This window comes from Trichoderma gamsii, assembly GCF_001481775.2.
Source record: "Trichoderma gamsii strain T6085 chromosome Unknown Scaffold_9.2, whole genome shotgun sequence".
Classification (NCBI taxonomy): Eukaryota; Fungi; Ascomycota; class Sordariomycetes; order Hypocreales; family Hypocreaceae; genus Trichoderma; species Trichoderma gamsii.
Window position 1 is genome coordinate 871,261 of NW_020171346.1, and position 16,533 is coordinate 887,793.

The window sequence follows — 16,533 nt, forward strand, 5'->3', positions numbered from 1 at the left end:
ACATGTCCCTTGTAGATGGCTGACACTTTGTTAGCTGATTCATGTGCTGCTGACATTGATACTGGATTTGTCGCGAAGCCAACCTACGTGACTCGAGACGTTTTCATACCTGACACCAAGTACCCAAATTTGCAACTCTCAGCCAAAACCACTTTATGCGGTAACTGTAGCCTCAACCCATCGCAACATTAGACGTGTGTGGTAGCACGAGCGCCCACAAGGCGTACAAGGGAATAGTTTGCGTCTTAGGGCTGCTTGTGACACCAGGGTGCAACCCCAGACCAAATGACTGCCGCAGCTGTTGTGTGCACGCACGTGGAGCGAGAGATTAAAAACTCAAAGGGTGCAGACAGCTACTGATAACGGCTTAAGCACTCAAGCTACGCGCCCACGGGAACAGCATCAACGGACCCTCCAGGCGTGAGACCTCAGGCGGGTTGTTGCGCGTTTGCAGCTTCTACCTGACAAAAAGAGCGTGGGCTCAAACACCTCGCGATCTTAGAGCTACCTGATTGAGCCTAGACATGGTTCCCACGGCAGCCGAATTACCGAGCTGTGTAGCAGTAGTCCAGGAACGCGAGATCCAGTGGCCGGGCTGCAGCCAATCGCCTCTCTCGTGAGTTCTTCATTGAGAATCTGTGTCGGCTCTTCGCTCTGTACCGTTAACTGGCGGTCCGTCACTTGATCCTTCATATAGCTCTAGCGGGCAGCTACACGCGCGATCGAGGCCGTCATGTAACGTCCCCTTCCCGGATTGGATGTTTCTCTCAGATTAGGCATCTGGATGCAGGCGAGAATGCGGAGTGAGGCCATATTGAGACGGGCTGCAGGGAGTCGGTGCTTGGTTGGGTTTCTAAATGGTTTTTTGAGTTGATGTTTAAATACACCTCGAGGTTCCTTATGTCGATCCGTTTCTGTCGGAGCCAAGAGTTTCTTCATCACTTTCACATTCCCTTTAAACCAGGTCCTTGACGGATCGGTCACTTATCTTTCCTGTACATATTATCTCATTTTCGTACATAACATTATACAAAATGCTCTTTCAAAAGACTCTCTCCTGCCTCGGCCTCTTGGCCAGCCTTGCTTCGGCCGCTCCATCTCTTAGACGTCGACAAAGCCCGGGGGCCCTCAACGTCGTCTACTGGGGCCAGAATGGCGGCGGCACTATCGAGAACAACGATCTTTCTGCGTACTGTACAGCAACCAGCGATATTGACGTATTAGTACTGAGTTCCCTATGGCAGTGGTCGAATGGTGCCACGGCCATGGGAGGCTCATTCGGTCAATCTGTTTGTCCTCTCTCTTCACCAGGTTCACGGAGTACATGTTCTAACAACTGGGTAGTGTGGAGTTACCAGCTCAGGTCAACCCCAGAACTGCGACGCCTTAGTTTCTGCTATAACGAAATGCAAGAACGCTGGCGTAAAAATTATACTCAGTATCGGAGGCGCAGCTGCCTATTCTAGTTTCGCCTCGGCAGATGAGGCCTCAGCAGCCGGTCAATACGTATGGAATGCGTATGGCGGCGGAAGCGGTGTCACTAGGTACGTACATGTCTCATCCCCGATTATACAAAACTATCACTCACTTAGCAAAGGCCTTTTGGTAACAACATCGTGGATGGCTTTGACCTGGATCTTGAGCTAGCAAGTTCGTATCTCATGCTCAATCAGTTTTAACAATTACTAACTTAGTATAGATGGCAACCAATACTTCATCCCTTTCCTGAATACGCTTCGATCAAACTTTGCCAGTGATCCCAGTCACAGTTACGTGATCACAGGAGCACCAGTAAGTTAATTCCACAAAGTTAATGAGTAAATACAGTGTGCTAACTTCGTCAAAGCAATGCCCCATACCTTGAGTCTCCCTAGAATTGCCAGTTGGGGCTCATTTGCTAACAAGAACAACAGAGAACCTAATATGGGAATAATCATTCAGGGCGTGATCTTTGACTATTTATGGATTCAGTTCTACAACAACAACAACTATACAGTCCCCTGCAGCTTGGGTATCAATGGCGGAGCTCCTTTCAACTACAACAACTGGACATCCTTTGTTGAGACTACTCCATCTAAAAACGCAAAGCTCTTCGTTGGTGAGTGATCCTGGCTATATTGGTTATCATATAGCTTGTACTAACAGCTTGCAGGTGTACCCGGTTAGTATAATACATACCTCTTTGTGAAATATGGTAATTCGAAGGTCTATTGATGCTAACAATCCGTAAGCGAGCCCATTGGGAGCCAACGGTGCACCGAGCGGTTCAATCTATTATGCCACTCCACAGCAACTGGCTACGATTGTCGCCGAAGTAAAGGGAAACTCAAACTTTGGCGGCATCATGATGTGGTCCGCTGGATTTTCCGATGCTAACGTCAACAACGGCTGCACCTATGCTCAAGAAGCTAAGAACATCCTGTTGACTGGCTCTCCTTGCTCCTCCGGACCGGTTACTGCCTCGCTTCCACCAGTCCCAACTTCGACTTCGGCCTCCTCGCCACCAGGAAGCAGCTCCACTCCTCCCTCTGGCTCCGGCTCCGTTCCTCAATGGGGACAAGTAAGTTAACCTCCATAATATGCAAAAGACATTTCATCTAACATAGAATAGTGTGGTGGTAGTGGTTACACAGGACCAACTCAGTGTGTGTCGCCATACAAATGTGTGGCCACGAGTGAGTGGTGGTCTCAATGTGAGTAAACGCTTGGGGTTCATCACCTAAAGAATCCACAAATGGTGAACTCGGAAACACCAAGTGGCCAAAAATTCTCTTCTATTGTATATAGACAATTTTGATGCAGCTTTGCATCTATTCAAGTACATGTTTCATCAATTTGCATATCTTGAACATTATTTTACTTCAGCCTCCGTATTATTAATCCGGGCCGTGGCTAACATCTGCTTGTTCAATTATCGCTATGTTCTTGGGAAGTGTTACTTCGTAGTGAACCACGTCGCGTATTGCTAATTGGTGAGTAGAAATGTACCGCATGTATGGAGTAATAGCGTTCAATAGCTGGGGTCATTGAAAACATAGCCGTATATTAAATCCTACCGTAAAGTCGTTGTTCTTCCATATGTTATGTCTGCTTAATATTGGTGCTCAAATTTATATCTAAGACCAGCAAATCATCTTCCAATGCAGTAAATCATTAGCAGCCTACCGATTAGGCACCCTAGCTTTCCTCATTCCTGTTTCACTCATTGCTTAGAAGTACTGTATTCGTATGTCATAATGCTATACTATGCAGCGCTAAATATATCTTGTCAAAAACCAGTCAAATGATGTGATTGGTTATGCTTTAGAATGCCTAGTTGCTGATTATATCGTCATCTCACTCACAGTATCGATGTTGCTCCTCATTCCTGGAAACTTCCTACATTCAATGGCTGACTGCGTATCAATTTGTAGCAAAGATTATCTACGACAGGCAAAGCCTTCAACACTTCAAAAACATGCTTCCACTCGATATAGTCCCAAGCAAAAGAGCCATTTGAGGGTCATTAGTACAGGACTAGTCGTGGCAAAGTGCGTCAAGGTTTACCTGCTTGCATTAGCTTCCCCTCAAAATGTAGAAAACATCAGTCATCTTAGATAAACAGGTTTCCGTATTCTAAATTAGATAATTACTTACGATCTATCAAAACTATGTTGTAGGTATCGCTTTCTTGCGTTTATCTTAAACTGCTCCGGTAGTCAAATAAAAGCTATGGGTTCAAACCTGCATGCTTCTTAATGGCAAGGAAAGCAAGAAATGCGCTGTGAAGGCGATGCTTTCATATATGTCTATTTAATTGACTTTTTTACTTATCAATCTTGCCCTAATTGGATCAGATAATTAACACTTCGGTTAGCTATTCCCAGCCGACCCGGTACGGATAAGACGTACGTGGGGGCACTAAGGCTGCAGTGACTTGGCCACGGTTGCCCTGTTGCCCAGATGTGGATTTGTAAATTATGATGTTGTCTAGAATAGCTCAGTATAAGCTATGGTGATCATTGGCGCGATAGTACTCGTAATAAAGGCGGAAGGCTTGGATGATGACGCTCTCACAACAAGGATTCTATTGCCGTAGACGCAACTCGGAACGAAAATGTCACTCGCTATACGTCTACTTTCGCCTGCCAAATAAATCGTCAAAGGCGATTTTAGTATTGATTTTTCGTCGGTAATACCTATACACGCCTGTAATGTCTATTGCTACGCGTTAATTCCCAACCATGCGCGGCAGATCATAAAGCTGTTACTATTTGGGAAGAAAGTTTACGTGTAGGCTCGGATCACACCCACATTTTACAGGGTTACTACAAGGAATTTGTAGAATGCCATTTTGAGTTCTTTAGTATTCTCCTATCGATCAAACCGGAAACCAAAAGTATGCACTCAGAGTACGTACATGCATGTGCCGGGCCACGCCCAGCCGTATACTTCTCCTATCATTCCAAATTCAACTATTTCCGCTGCTAGTAACCCTGTCAATTAGCGTGCTGCTAAATTATGTTTAGTCGGCCATTAGCCCAGTTTTGTGATTTGGACCGTGTGTATGTAGCCCGGGTCGGCTGGAGGTAACTAGCATTTTGATCCAAAGTTAATCCAACATTATAAGAAGAGCTAACATTCTTCAGCTCCATTGAATGCTTGTCTTCGAAGAACTGCATCTATATAGAAAATCCAAGATTCTAAAACAAAATCTCTCCATCTCTACAACTCAAATCAACACCTTTCAGAATATCGCGAGTATGGATTACGACTACCGCACTCTCCCGCCCTCGTCTTTTATACCATTCTTCGAAAGTGATGATTCTCGCTGGCAGGCAGTGCAGGATCGAGACATCAATTCTGACGGATTATTCGTCTATGCAGTCAGAAGCACAAAAGTATTTTGCCGACCGGTTTGCAAATCCAGGCATCCTCGCCGATGCAATGTCTCGTTCTACGCGACAGGGAAACAAGCACAGCTATCGGGCTTCCGCCCATGCAAGCGTTGTAAACCAGAATTAGAGGGTCTCATGCCCGAGGAAACGGCGGTACAAAAAATCCGCGAGTTCCTACAAGAGCTGGAAAGAACAGGAATCAATGATGAAGGCTCTTATCAGCTCACCTTGAGTCAAATGGCGAGGCAAGCCAAGGTATCGAAGTGGTATTTCCACAGAGTATTTAAGAAGTCCATGGGCGTAACCCCTGTGCAGTACCTGAAGATATGGCGCGACACGATTCATACGCAAAATCAACTTGAAAATAACGGCATGCATTGGCTTGATCAACCAGCCCCCTGTACCGCTGAATGGCCCCAGCTTACGGAGACATTTCCGAACGGCGAGGACTTTTCGACGGATACCCTCTCCAATGTCACAAGCGAGAATGATGAAGTAATGGCTGCCGACTTTGCTTTTCCGAGCTGGCTCACTTGATGTGGACATTGCTACCGAGGTTTTGGTGGAAGAAGAAAAGGCTTGGGGTGCTGGTAATACTCTAAGCATAGATTGTCATAGCTTATTATTCTTTCTCTGTCTGAAAGAAATAAATATTAATGCAGCACAAGAAAACATCCTCTTCAAATTCTAGTGAACAGCAGAAACGCGCCCGAGGCACTCAGGCGTTTGAATCTCAAGCACGCACGATCTCGTCTGCATCCCCAGTCATGTAGGGGCTCAGGGATGGACACATCTCTGTCTTTTTACGCGTATCTGACCTTTACATGCCCGTCTCGGTTGACATCATATTTTGCTAGGTTCACCTAATCTTACTAGAGAAGATTTTGTCCACGATTGCGCCTTGCGTAACCGTTATAAAATGAAGTTGAATGGAAGGTGTAGCAGGGCGAGAGTCCCCGTTTAGGCGTCTGATTGTCGAAACGTAGTAAGAAAGGTTGTCACACCTAACATAGTCTGACAGTTGAAGGCCTGCTAGGCAACCGTTTTATTCTGCCTCTCGCTCTCCTTTTCTGCATACGGCTGGGCAGCTCGTCAAGACGGTGGCGCTGGGCTTGTTTCGTCAACGTGGTGCGGCAGAGGCTGCTTATGCTGCGTGTTCTACTCCGCAAATCACTTCACTAATACCAGTTGTGGTGCATCCGATCCGACGCTAACGTCAACGCCACCTGGCGCCTCCACAACGTTCTTGGTTACAGGAATAAGCCCCGATATTGCGTTTGACAAGCCCAAGTGCGAGGCTGCATCGCAACGCCATTTGCCAGCAGCGGGAAAAGCGGAGCAAGGCTTGCAATATAAGCAAGTTTTTGCGCCGCAGCTAGCAGAAACTCGTACCTGCTTTGCTCCGGGGTAGCGACGTTGTAGGTATATAATACTATTTTACAGCCACAAGACACTGCCTATGTAACAGTTGAATGTGTTATAAGTTGTCAAAAGCCTATGTCATCGGGCTACGTGGCGTTGAAAGCTTGTTGAGACGCAATAGAAAATGGATCCTAATTTGTCTACAATGGAGTGTGTATAACTAGGTACTTCTAGGAATATTATTTTTGAAGATTTTGAACAGCGAGTTTCCATATAGGCATGTGAATATAGTCTCTCATATGTTACCTTGGAGCTAGTTGTAAAAGATGGCTTACGGGATAAAAAAGTGTGTGAAGCATGTTTTGCTGCGCAAACTTATGAGTCTACTCATTCTCAACTCGAGCTGGCTACTCATGAATATAATCCGGCAGCAGTAAATATAGGTATAAACTATAAGCTTGTCTAATCATCGCTTTGTTACTTTGGGCTTGGCGTCAATGTCAATAGTACACTCGCACTCTTCCAATTTTAGAACGACACCAACTGGTTGCCGTTTTCTTTGGTTCCTAGGCACCCATACTGCCATACTAAGCTTTTTGGGCCGTTCTTCAGCCTCTGATGCTAACTTGATTTGATCATTAATGCGGAGTTTTACAATTTCCACCTATTCATCTGTGACTCCGCATCTTCAAGTATCTGTATTAGATAAACATAGGAGGTACTCGCTGAGCGTTTATGGCTGATTGGTATAATAACAAAGCGTCCAAGTTACTGCTATTTGCGAGATCATTTTGTGACCAGGCCTGCTGTATCATGGTCCGTAACATCATAAACTTTCGGAGCGGCCTGCGCTCTAATAAAGTCTCTATCGTGACTAGCACCAGTCGACGCTCATCCTCCGTCGATGCTTCAAGTGCTATGACAAAAAGGGGCCAAGGCCGATCACATCTCGCCGTCACCTCCAATGCCCTGTATGCCTCGGCCGCCAGTTTGTTAACATGTGGGGTGTCTCGGGGACTATTACGGGCTACTCGCTGGAGATAGAGAAGCGCGGCAAGGCGATAAAGTTCGGCGATTTGAGCGTTGTATGTAGATACTTCGTCCAGCTTTGAGATATCGGATTCCTCGCCTGGGCTGAGACGATGCAACCGCTGTTCCAGGATTTCTAGGCGTTCGTTGTGCTCTGGGGATCTATAATGCTCGGAATCGCGATCAAGGACGTTATCGAAAATTTCGTGTAGAATGTCTAGCAGCTCGAGTGAACACCCCCATGATGTCAGAACCTGTATCAGACGATTAGCTTGAGGGATTTATTCTCTCAGTTTCCTATTTGTAATAAAATAACGGGAAAGGAGAGGGGATGATGCCGCTACTTGCAGTGTGCTGCGAAACTGAGTGGGGAGGCTTCGATATGATTTTCCTCTGTCTCGCTACCCATGTCTGCTGCTCGTCTTTCCGAAGCCAGTGAAGAACACTGAACTTGCACATGGTGTAATAGTAGAAAATCCAGTCCATCATGGTGGCGGAATCTCCCTCGTAAGTATCCCCAGGGGTATATATTGTATCGACGATTCTTTTGGTGCCGCTGAAAAATATGGCCCAGCGAAGAGACGATTCGCCATTTTCCATCTATATTTATGTACAAGCAGTGAGCTCATGTATATATCCATCAAGTGGTTTGATAAAGCAAGAGAATAGTTTGATTTTTCAAGATGGGGGAAGGGCAGTGATAGGGGACATACCTCGTAGACACTTAGCAGCATGCTAGCTGCGATTGCCTGTAACGCTTCATCGTTATCCCACGGCAGAGACCTATCAATACTAGCCTGTAAATGTTGTATTGCCTCATTTTGGTGCTGTATAGCCTTTGAAGGCACGACAAAAAATTGAAAAGATAGTGCTAACAAGGCTTGGCGAAGAGCCATAGCAGACGACTTGGTGCTGTTTGCAATCATCTTGATTAGTAGTTGCTGAATATCAACTGCATTATCCCCAAATGTCATTTGTACGATTGAAGATTCGTCGCCGCCTAACACGGTTTAAGATCAATATGCCATGATATGTATGGAGAGAAGCGGATGCAACATACCTTCTGAAGTCAAATATGCAGATTGATTCGAATAATGAGAGGACACTGTTTCTGGTAAACGTGGCAGAGTCACCTCGTGAGCGAAATGATTTTGACAAATTTCTATACAACATTAATTTTCCAAAGATCGCAGCTTCATATGTCAGCTTCAAGCTTACTGCTCCAATTAGGATCTCGTAGCCGCACTGCCAATTCTATGTCTTGGTTTCCTAAATCGATAAAATAGAGTGGTCGACCATGTATTGGCAGTTGGACTTTGGGAACACAAAAAAAAGCCCTTCGGCTACCAGGTTCTTTTGGCCATGACAGGAGAATTCCATATCCTACACAAACTTCACCGCGGCTCTTACAGCTTCCGCAGGATGGAACTTGTCTATCACACGACTTCTTTCGAGCTGCCTCTCATGTTATTATCCAGTGGGATAATTCCATATAGCGGAGCTATTGACGTACCTCGACAGTTCCAACATCTTTTTGGGCGGCTCATTATTTGCGTTTAATACGGCAAAGTCCCCATATAGCAGAGTAAGAAGTTGATGAATCTGAATGCATTGGGAAAGTTCTTGCGCTAGTGTTATACATCCTGAGGTTCGCCACGGAGTGAATACGTGTTATCACGCGTGATGCAACTAAAAGTAAATATTCCATTCACAAAGTGGAACTTTGGATATATTTTTTTCACGGCCCCTGGCGAAGCTGCCCCTCTGCTTGTGTTGCTACGGAACATTTTGTTCAGCTGTGTTGCTGCGGATGTTGACAGTGCGTGATGGGGGCGACGGCACAGCGAATCATGACTAGCCGTTCCAACTTATAGGTGCTAGCGGTTAATCTTTATTTATTAGTTTTTGGGAAGTATTTAAAGGCATGCGACGGACAGTAACACAAAATGGTATATTCACTGACAATTCAGACTCATATCTGTTTACTTTGGCTATTGTCGTCCATTGGGCTCTGCTAGTGTTTGGTTACACTGTCTCCACCTCCGAGATTGAAACAACTCACACACAGAGATCGAACGCCAAGAAGCTTGGAATCATACACTACGGAGAGGAAAATGAGTCAACCAATCGAATTTTGGTCGCATCGTATAGGACCTAACCCTTGGAAGAAGTGCGACTGGATTTTCCCCTTAAACATTGTCTCCACGCTAAGAAAGTCATGAATAGTGTAATTGTCTTCGAGGAACTGGGCATCCCATACACAACCAAGTTTTTGGACTTTGGTAACAGCGAAGGAGGCGTCGAGCACCCTGATTTTCTCAAGAAGAACGCTGCAGGACGAGTCCCGCTCATAAATGACCCCGCTACTGGTAAGCAGATAGAGGGACGGAAGCTCGTGTTAAAGAGCCAAAGCTAATATCGCTGCACTCAGGTATGATTCTGACGGAATCCAACGTTATTAACAACTATTTGGTCGACCGTTATGACAAGGGCCACGTATTCGCCACCAATACAGAGCAAGACAAGTATCTCGTTGATAAGTATCTCGGGTTTCAGAGTAGTGCGCAAGCTCCATTTTTCGCTCAGGTTAGAACACCCTTTTCGATCCTATTATATTTGCGCCACCAAGTATACTTAACTGGTGTTTTAGACAATGCAAATGAAGAGAAAGGGCAACACGGATGGGGTTGTTCATTTTCAGAATTTCGTAAAGAGGACTCTTAAGACCGTTGATGACGAGCTGGAAGGGAAAGAATACCTGGTAGGCGGCAAATGCACTCTAGCGGATCTGGCTTTCGTCCCATGGGATCTCATGCTGGACTTTGTCCTTGAAGGAGATGCCGAAGCCGCCACTGCCCAGGACAGGCAGAAGCTGTATCCTAATTGGTACAGATGGCACACTAAGGTGACTCAAAAGCCGAGTGTTCAGAAAATGATTACATTGAAGAAGGAGGCCAATTCCAACTAGAAACAAGAAATAGAACAGACTAGAAGACTTGATTGACTAAATTTATTATCGTGCTGATGGATACAACTTTCTTTTCACCCGCAATCCTTCGCTTTCTCCTCTTCTCAGCATCCGATACATACGCAATTTGTGTTCTAACCAAGCGAGTGATAGTAGTAGAAAAAGTTTTGACATGTAAACTGTTGGTTTTCAGACTCAGAAACACCATCTCTAACCAGCATACGTCTCCTTATTTGAAAGCAGACGCTGTACTCTTGGGTGATTGCTTTATCATTCTGGAAGTGCCGAGGATCAAAGTCTATCTGGGAACAGAAGATACTTTGGATTAATCAATGAGCATCAGGAAGTTGTTTTCAAGTACGACGCTTGCAGGGAGAGAAAGTGCCCTGGGCTTCTACTATACAGCGTATTCTATACGATTCTTTAGCGCGGTAATGGCAGCGCTGGTGCGTGATCCACCATCTCGAGATTGATGACGATCCAAAGCGTTAAAATCTCTTATGCGTATCCACTATGAAGCAGCCTTAAGATCTAAGAGTTGTGCCAAGTTTTGATATAATGAAACTGTATCAGTGAGGATTACATGTAGGCAGGTAGGCACACGACTCATGCCGCATTCACTTCTCAACGTTGATCTCCTAGCATGCGTTAGCGCTTATCCAGCGTTCAGCCTCATGCTGGAATCACAACCTGTGTTTCAGGACACTTGCCTGCCGTATCCGCTAAACCTCGCTCCCACCACAGGCTAGTTGAGAGTTGGCACCCTGTTAGCACCGTACCGGACATGGTAGGCTGGAGAACTCCGCATTGTGTCATATCGAGGCATGATGTTTATCTGAAAGGAATATTTTCCGTCTGTGTGGAAGCACCCTATGAGCACCTAAGGCGAATCCACTCATATTTTCAGCGCATGTTGAGTAACTTGGCGGAAGTATTCCGCCATGATTATACGCTCAAAGTATTCCTTCGTTTGGGTATGCTACCGTAAGAGGCTAAGACGACATCGTATCCTGTTTATTATACAAGAGCAGAGTGTCGAGCGTACCCAATTGACTGGTAGGAATCTATTGCCAAGTTGCGATGACGCCTTGGCATTATTTATCCAATTCAGTATAAAAAGATATTTCCAGCGAGTAAAGAGTAATACTGATTCATATAGACTTTGCTTAAATACTTGTTCTGTGTTGATAACGAAAAGGCGGAATTCATTTGCTCAGGCCAAGCTGTTATCAGTGGCAAGGACCGGATACCACCAGAATCATATACCTGAAGGAACGCACATTGTTACAACTCGCATTTTGGCTATGCAGCATGCAGTGTGATGAAAGCTGATTTACTGTCATAAGAAAGCATGGAAGTAACAACAAAAGCACCTCACAGAACCAAAGGTAGGTGGGAGGTAATAGAGGGCGGATATGGAAACTTGGTGCAGCTTGGCTTCGAATTATTCTCTAAAGTTGGGAGGAACAGCTTGACTCTTTAAATAATTTGATTCCATTAGAACCAAGATATAAGTTTGTGGAGGTGATGCGAGGAGCAATCGTATACTGCCGTTCTTTTGGTCAACAGCAAGTTGCTATTAGCCCGTAATATGGTTGCGGAGTGCAAGAAGAGAATCGTCTCTGGGACGCACTACTGCATGTGTACGATAATAGATCGGCGCAAATAGCATGCAGTGTGTCACATTTTACAAGATCGTAGGAATTAATAGGAGGATGGCTTTACCTCCGCAAATCCAATTGATGTTACCTTAATTACAGAGCAACAGTCATTACGGGCGATCAGAGCTCACTGCATGGTAGTTTTAGCGTCATTATTCTAATTTTATTTAATTCGTTGACTAACCGCTGTATGCGGCCGGGCCGGACAAGAAGCAGAGGCCGGGCAAAATTGAAACACACAGCGGCTGAATTATACACACAACTAAGCGCTGATCAGCTTCTATAGAGGTGCTCATATTATGTGCTTATCCATTTTACGTTTACAATTCTTGGCGCTCAATTTGACGATTGATCTTGTATGGAATCTTTTGACCAGTTTTCCTTTTCCTCTTCCTGTTAAGGATATTGCAGATGACCCGTATTCATCCATGATCCTTTCGTAACTGCTGTGTGATGATACAATGCCACGACGTTGGGGGAGCATCTTGAGCTGACCCGGAGCATATCGTTTATATTTTGCCCTTTATGACGATATAATTGAGGAAAACCGTTTTGAATAACAAAATACAGAGAGACACGGCTAGAGATTTCTCACGATGAAAGTAGCCTGTAGCGAGACGCCACAAAGTCACGGCGCTGCGAAAGAATAATAGTTGGCCAACCGGGTTGCAATGGCGCGCACACAGTAGCATCCGTGCTTTTCCGGCGGAGCAAAGTGGGCTCTACGCAGGTAAAAAAAAAAATCTCCTGATTGTGTCGCCAGCTTTCGATTCCAAAGGGCAGGTTAGTCTAGCCACACAGAGCCTGGCTGTATTAAACTTTTCCATACTCAGAAAGCAATGCGTTACCAACAATGCGGCCATCTCGACTAAGCTATCCCCTGCTTAGTCGGGCACAATGGCCCCAGGAGGATTTCCTGCACTATGCTCAGCTGTAAGCTTTTCTATAGTTGCGATGATATCAGACTTACAAAGCTTGATTCCATTTTTTCCCACTTTGTTTTGCCTGTGATTCCATTGTTGGATAGCGTAATTTGTTAAGGCAGATTTCCATAAATAAGATGTATTCTTCTCAGTTTCACAGTCTCAATCACTTCACTAGCATCTAGCTTCACCAAACATCTTACCAGACTCTCAACCTACTTCAAATCCAACAGCCAACCAATCACCTCTCAAAATGGCAGAAAAGGTATAGCTAATGACTCAAGCGTATATAGCATCATACTAACATATTTTTCTATAGTTTACTATTTATACCTCCCCTGAGTCCCAGTGGGTAGGCGTCATGCACTTGGCGCTGGTTGAAAAAGGTCTCAAGCAGGACGTAGATTACGATGTGAAGGAAGTCAGTCTTTGTAAGTATCAGAGCCTTTTCACTCCACAGATGAAACGTACACTAACTCTTCATTCTTTTTAGCAAACGGCGACAACTTCGCTCCCGATTATATCAAAATTAACCCCAACGGGACGGTGCCCTCTCTGACTGCCCCTTCTCTCTCCAAGCCTATCACGGAAAGTGCCGATATTCTACGATGGATTGATGCCAGAGGAACAAAGACTCTCGAACCTGAAGACGCAGCTCGATCAAAGGAGATAGTTGATCTCGTGCACTCACCAACCATGAGCACCAACCTAATTCTATTTCAGGCACGAGATGCAAATGAGATGAAGAACAAGCAAAATAGCTTCTGGAAAACCTTCCTTGAAGGTCGCCAATCACGTTTGGACAAAGAGCTCGCCGCACAGCCCAGCCACCCATTTTATGTCTCCAAGACAGCTGAAAATCTGTCTGTGACTTCATTGTATCGGGCTGATGTTGGACCTACCCATGAGGATTTCTACAAGATGACGGACGACATGTATCGCACTCTGGCTGCAGGCCTTAACAAGCTCGATAGTTTGATTGCACTACCATATGCGGCTGGCTCGCGGGTTAGTGAGGCAGATTACAACGCCGCTCCATGGCTCTCACACGCCATGATGGGGGCCGATACGCCAACTAAAGACGTGCAAGACTTTGGACCTCTGGAACGCCTGATCCAGAAGACGGTGCCTGACTTCAAGATTGGTTCAAAGACCAGAGAGTGGTGGGCAAATCTTGCAAAGACGAAGGCGTTCAAGGAGGTTTTCCCTACTTTGCACTAGATGACTGGGTGCTGCAGGCTGAGAAGCGAAACACTTGCACGCTTGACTTCAGGGACGAAAATAAATGAACAATAATGTATATTAATAGACTGCTATGGTTACAAAAGTTACTGCTTTGACAATTAAGCTTTTATTATATTACGAGTGTCATTGTGAAGTATGCTCTTCGAGTGGATCGCGCCCTATAACACCGGCTTTTCAGTTGGGTGGATTTGTTATTGCTCACTTATTCATAAATGACTGAAAGTTGCACTATAATTAAAGATAGTTTAACACACGTTCACCGCTTCTGGCTTCCAATTGATGTTTCTTCGCACACAGAGCAGCTCCGGCACTCCTATCGAACAACCCGGAAAGTCTTAGCTCTTTTCTGTCACCTCAGTCACGACATGCGTCTCATATGCATCAACGTTCTCTGACGCGAATTTGCGAGCCGAAATCTTTCTTGCGAACAAAATGTCAAGCTCTTCATATGTACGTCCCTTTGTCTCAGGCAATCTGAAATAAGCCCATATGAATGTGAGAAGAGCGGTGCCACCCCAAAAGAATCCTGTCTTTCCAGATGCATTCCAAGCAGTGGGATTCATGAAATAGGGCTCAAGAACCTGTGAATGGTCAGCAATTCATGTCTTAGTAGACATAGTATATGCCCAAAAGGCAACTTTTGAAGGAGCGTACCTGAGACACAATGTTTATGATCTGATACGCTGTTCTAGCCAGCGAAACCGTAAGTGGACGCAATCTGATGGATGATGTTTCCGAGACGATCGCGTAAGCCAATGGGCCTACTGTTAGAGCATATACGAGGAGCCACAAGATGCAAAGGGCAGCTTCTGCCCATATCGCGTCCTTAGCGGAAGTCGCAGCATTGATGATGCCGATAGTGAAAAGAATAGTGAAAAGTATGCCTTGACCGGACACATATAGGGTTCGTCGACCGAAGTGAGTTATCAAGAACCATGAAAAAACTGTTCCAAGAAATGCGATGGCTGTACCTCCCAGATTCAATTGATACGCGTGGTCGGCGCTCATACCGGCTGTAGTAAAAAAGTAGCTGGGCGAGTAGGCAAATGAGCTTCCAGAAAGAATCTGGCCGAGGAAGGCCACGCAGCAAATCTCTGTTCGGCGGAGATCGGTGCCCTTGAAGCACTCCACATAGGATTTGCTTTCCTTAGCTTGCACCGCTTCAATATTGACAGTGTGGACCATCATGGCGAGCTGACCGCTAATCTGGTCCTCGGTTTTATTTCCTCCCAAGCGTCGTAGACTTTGTTTCGCGTCATCCACGCGGTCCCTTCGTACAAGATACCATGGACTCTCCGGCGCGAAGAAGCAGACAATCATAAGAGGGACGGGCCAGATCCACTGAATCGCAAACGGGATGCGATAAGCCCATTGGTCTTGGCGGTGAATTAGACCTTCAAGCACACCTGCTGCGATGAACTGACCAATTGCCCAGCACAAGTTTACATAAGTCGTAAGATAACCTCGCAGATTTGTAGGGCAAACCTCTGACGCATATGATGGACTAGCGACGGCGAAAACACCCCATGATAGACCACAGAGGATTTGGCCTACCAACAATACAGCAGCGGAATTGGCGAAAAATACGATGAAGATGAAAGCGTTCATGAAAAATAGGGCTCCGATCATAACATAGCGGTAGCCTAACACAGACACAAGATAGCCGTTCAAGATACCGCCTAGACTCGACTCCTAGATCAGCGGCACGAAATGCAATGGAATGTTTAGACGGTCTTACCGAAAATAGCACCCACGGTACTTCCCATATTCAAGCCAGACTGCCACGGCGCTGAGACCTGATATCCAATTGAGCCTCCATGGTCTTGGCCATACTTCTTCGCAAATTCAGGATAGCCGAAAAAGTTGCCCATCAAGATTGTATCGTAGCCCTCCATGACAATGCTCATTGAGATGAGCATAGACCAAAAGACAGCCTTGCGGTTGCTTTTGAGGGCCTCGAGTAGCGTTTGGGAATGCTCTTCGTCAGAGGCATGCTTGGCATCGACAATGGCGCCTTCGCCAAGCGTATCCTCGAGGTGGGTAGCTGCCACCTTTGTGATGTTTGATTCCGCCATTGTTACAGTGGAGTGACTGAGTTGCCGTCACCAACCAAAGATTACTCCCTGGAAAGATCAGAGACAGTTTCGACAAGAAGTCTTTCACGGGTTCTAAGGTTGGAGAAATCACGAAATCCTTATACAAATTGGCGAGCCATTCTGTTGGAGCAGTCGCCAGTCAGCTGGCATGACTAGCTCGTGCAAGTTGCTGCATCAACGATCATTGGAGCGCCAAAATTGTATATCCAGGGACTTTGAATGGTCTAAGCTGCAAGGGATAGGTCAGCGCCGCCATATGTCGAACGATACGAGGCGTTGTTGGATTATTTATCCAGAAGGCTAACTGGTATTAGGCTATATTTCAAGTCTTATAGTACTAGGGCCCGACCTCGTAAACCATCTCCTCCTACA

At 45.6% G+C, this 16,533-nt stretch overlaps 6 protein-coding genes across 6 annotated transcripts; 4 read left to right on the plus strand and 2 right to left on the minus strand.

Annotated features, from left to right (window-relative positions):
* Positions 1-1,034: 1,034 nt before the first annotated feature.
* Positions 1,035-2,701, plus strand: TGAM01_v203555 (glycosylhydrolase family 18-1; the record flags this gene model as incomplete). Its single annotated transcript, XM_024549230.1, has 8 exons — positions 1,035-1,289; positions 1,345-1,544; positions 1,598-1,650; positions 1,700-1,795; positions 1,847-2,098; positions 2,153-2,161; positions 2,232-2,560; positions 2,612-2,701. 8 exons carry the CDS (start codon positions 1,035-1,037, stop codon positions 2,699-2,701), a joined length of 1,284 nt encoding a protein of 427 aa, XP_024406068.1.
* Positions 2,702-4,637: 1,936 nt separating this feature from the next.
* On the plus strand, positions 4,638-5,414 carry TGAM01_v203556 (AraC family transcriptional regulator; the record flags this gene model as incomplete). The annotated part of the gene is made up of 1 exon (XM_018808482.2): positions 4,638-5,414. One exon carries the CDS (start codon positions 4,638-4,640, stop codon positions 5,412-5,414), a length of 777 nt encoding a protein of 258 aa, XP_018658263.2.
* A 1,526-nt stretch (positions 5,415-6,940) lies between these two features.
* Positions 6,941-8,194, minus strand: TGAM01_v203557 (hypothetical protein; the record flags this gene model as incomplete). The annotated part of the gene is made up of 3 exons (XM_018808483.1): positions 6,941-7,539; positions 7,613-7,868; positions 7,982-8,194. 3 exons carry the CDS (start codon positions 8,192-8,194, stop codon positions 6,941-6,943), a joined length of 1,068 nt encoding a protein of 355 aa, XP_018658264.1.
* A 1,188-nt stretch (positions 8,195-9,382) lies between these two features.
* TGAM01_v203558 (hypothetical protein) lies at positions 9,383-9,684 on the plus strand (the record flags this gene model as incomplete). Its single annotated transcript, XM_024549231.1, has 2 exons — positions 9,383-9,438; positions 9,495-9,684. 2 exons carry the CDS (start codon positions 9,383-9,385, stop codon positions 9,682-9,684), a joined length of 246 nt encoding a protein of 81 aa, XP_024406069.1.
* A 3,389-nt stretch (positions 9,685-13,073) lies between these two features.
* TGAM01_v203559 (hypothetical protein) lies at positions 13,074-14,041 on the plus strand (the record flags this gene model as incomplete). The annotated part of the gene is made up of 3 exons (XM_018808485.1): positions 13,074-13,085; positions 13,140-13,251; positions 13,314-14,041. The coding sequence occupies 3 exons, from the start codon at positions 13,074-13,076 to the stop codon at positions 14,039-14,041; spliced, it is 852 nt and encodes a 283-aa protein (XP_018658266.1).
* Positions 14,042-14,400: 359 nt separating this feature from the next.
* TGAM01_v203560 (maltose permease MAL31) lies at positions 14,401-16,140 on the minus strand (the record flags this gene model as incomplete). The annotated part of the gene is made up of 3 exons (XM_018808486.1): positions 14,401-14,646; positions 14,720-15,744; positions 15,804-16,140. The coding sequence occupies 3 exons, from the start codon at positions 16,138-16,140 to the stop codon at positions 14,401-14,403; spliced, it is 1,608 nt and encodes a 535-aa protein (XP_018658267.1).
* Between the last annotated feature and the right edge of the window lie 393 nt (positions 16,141-16,533).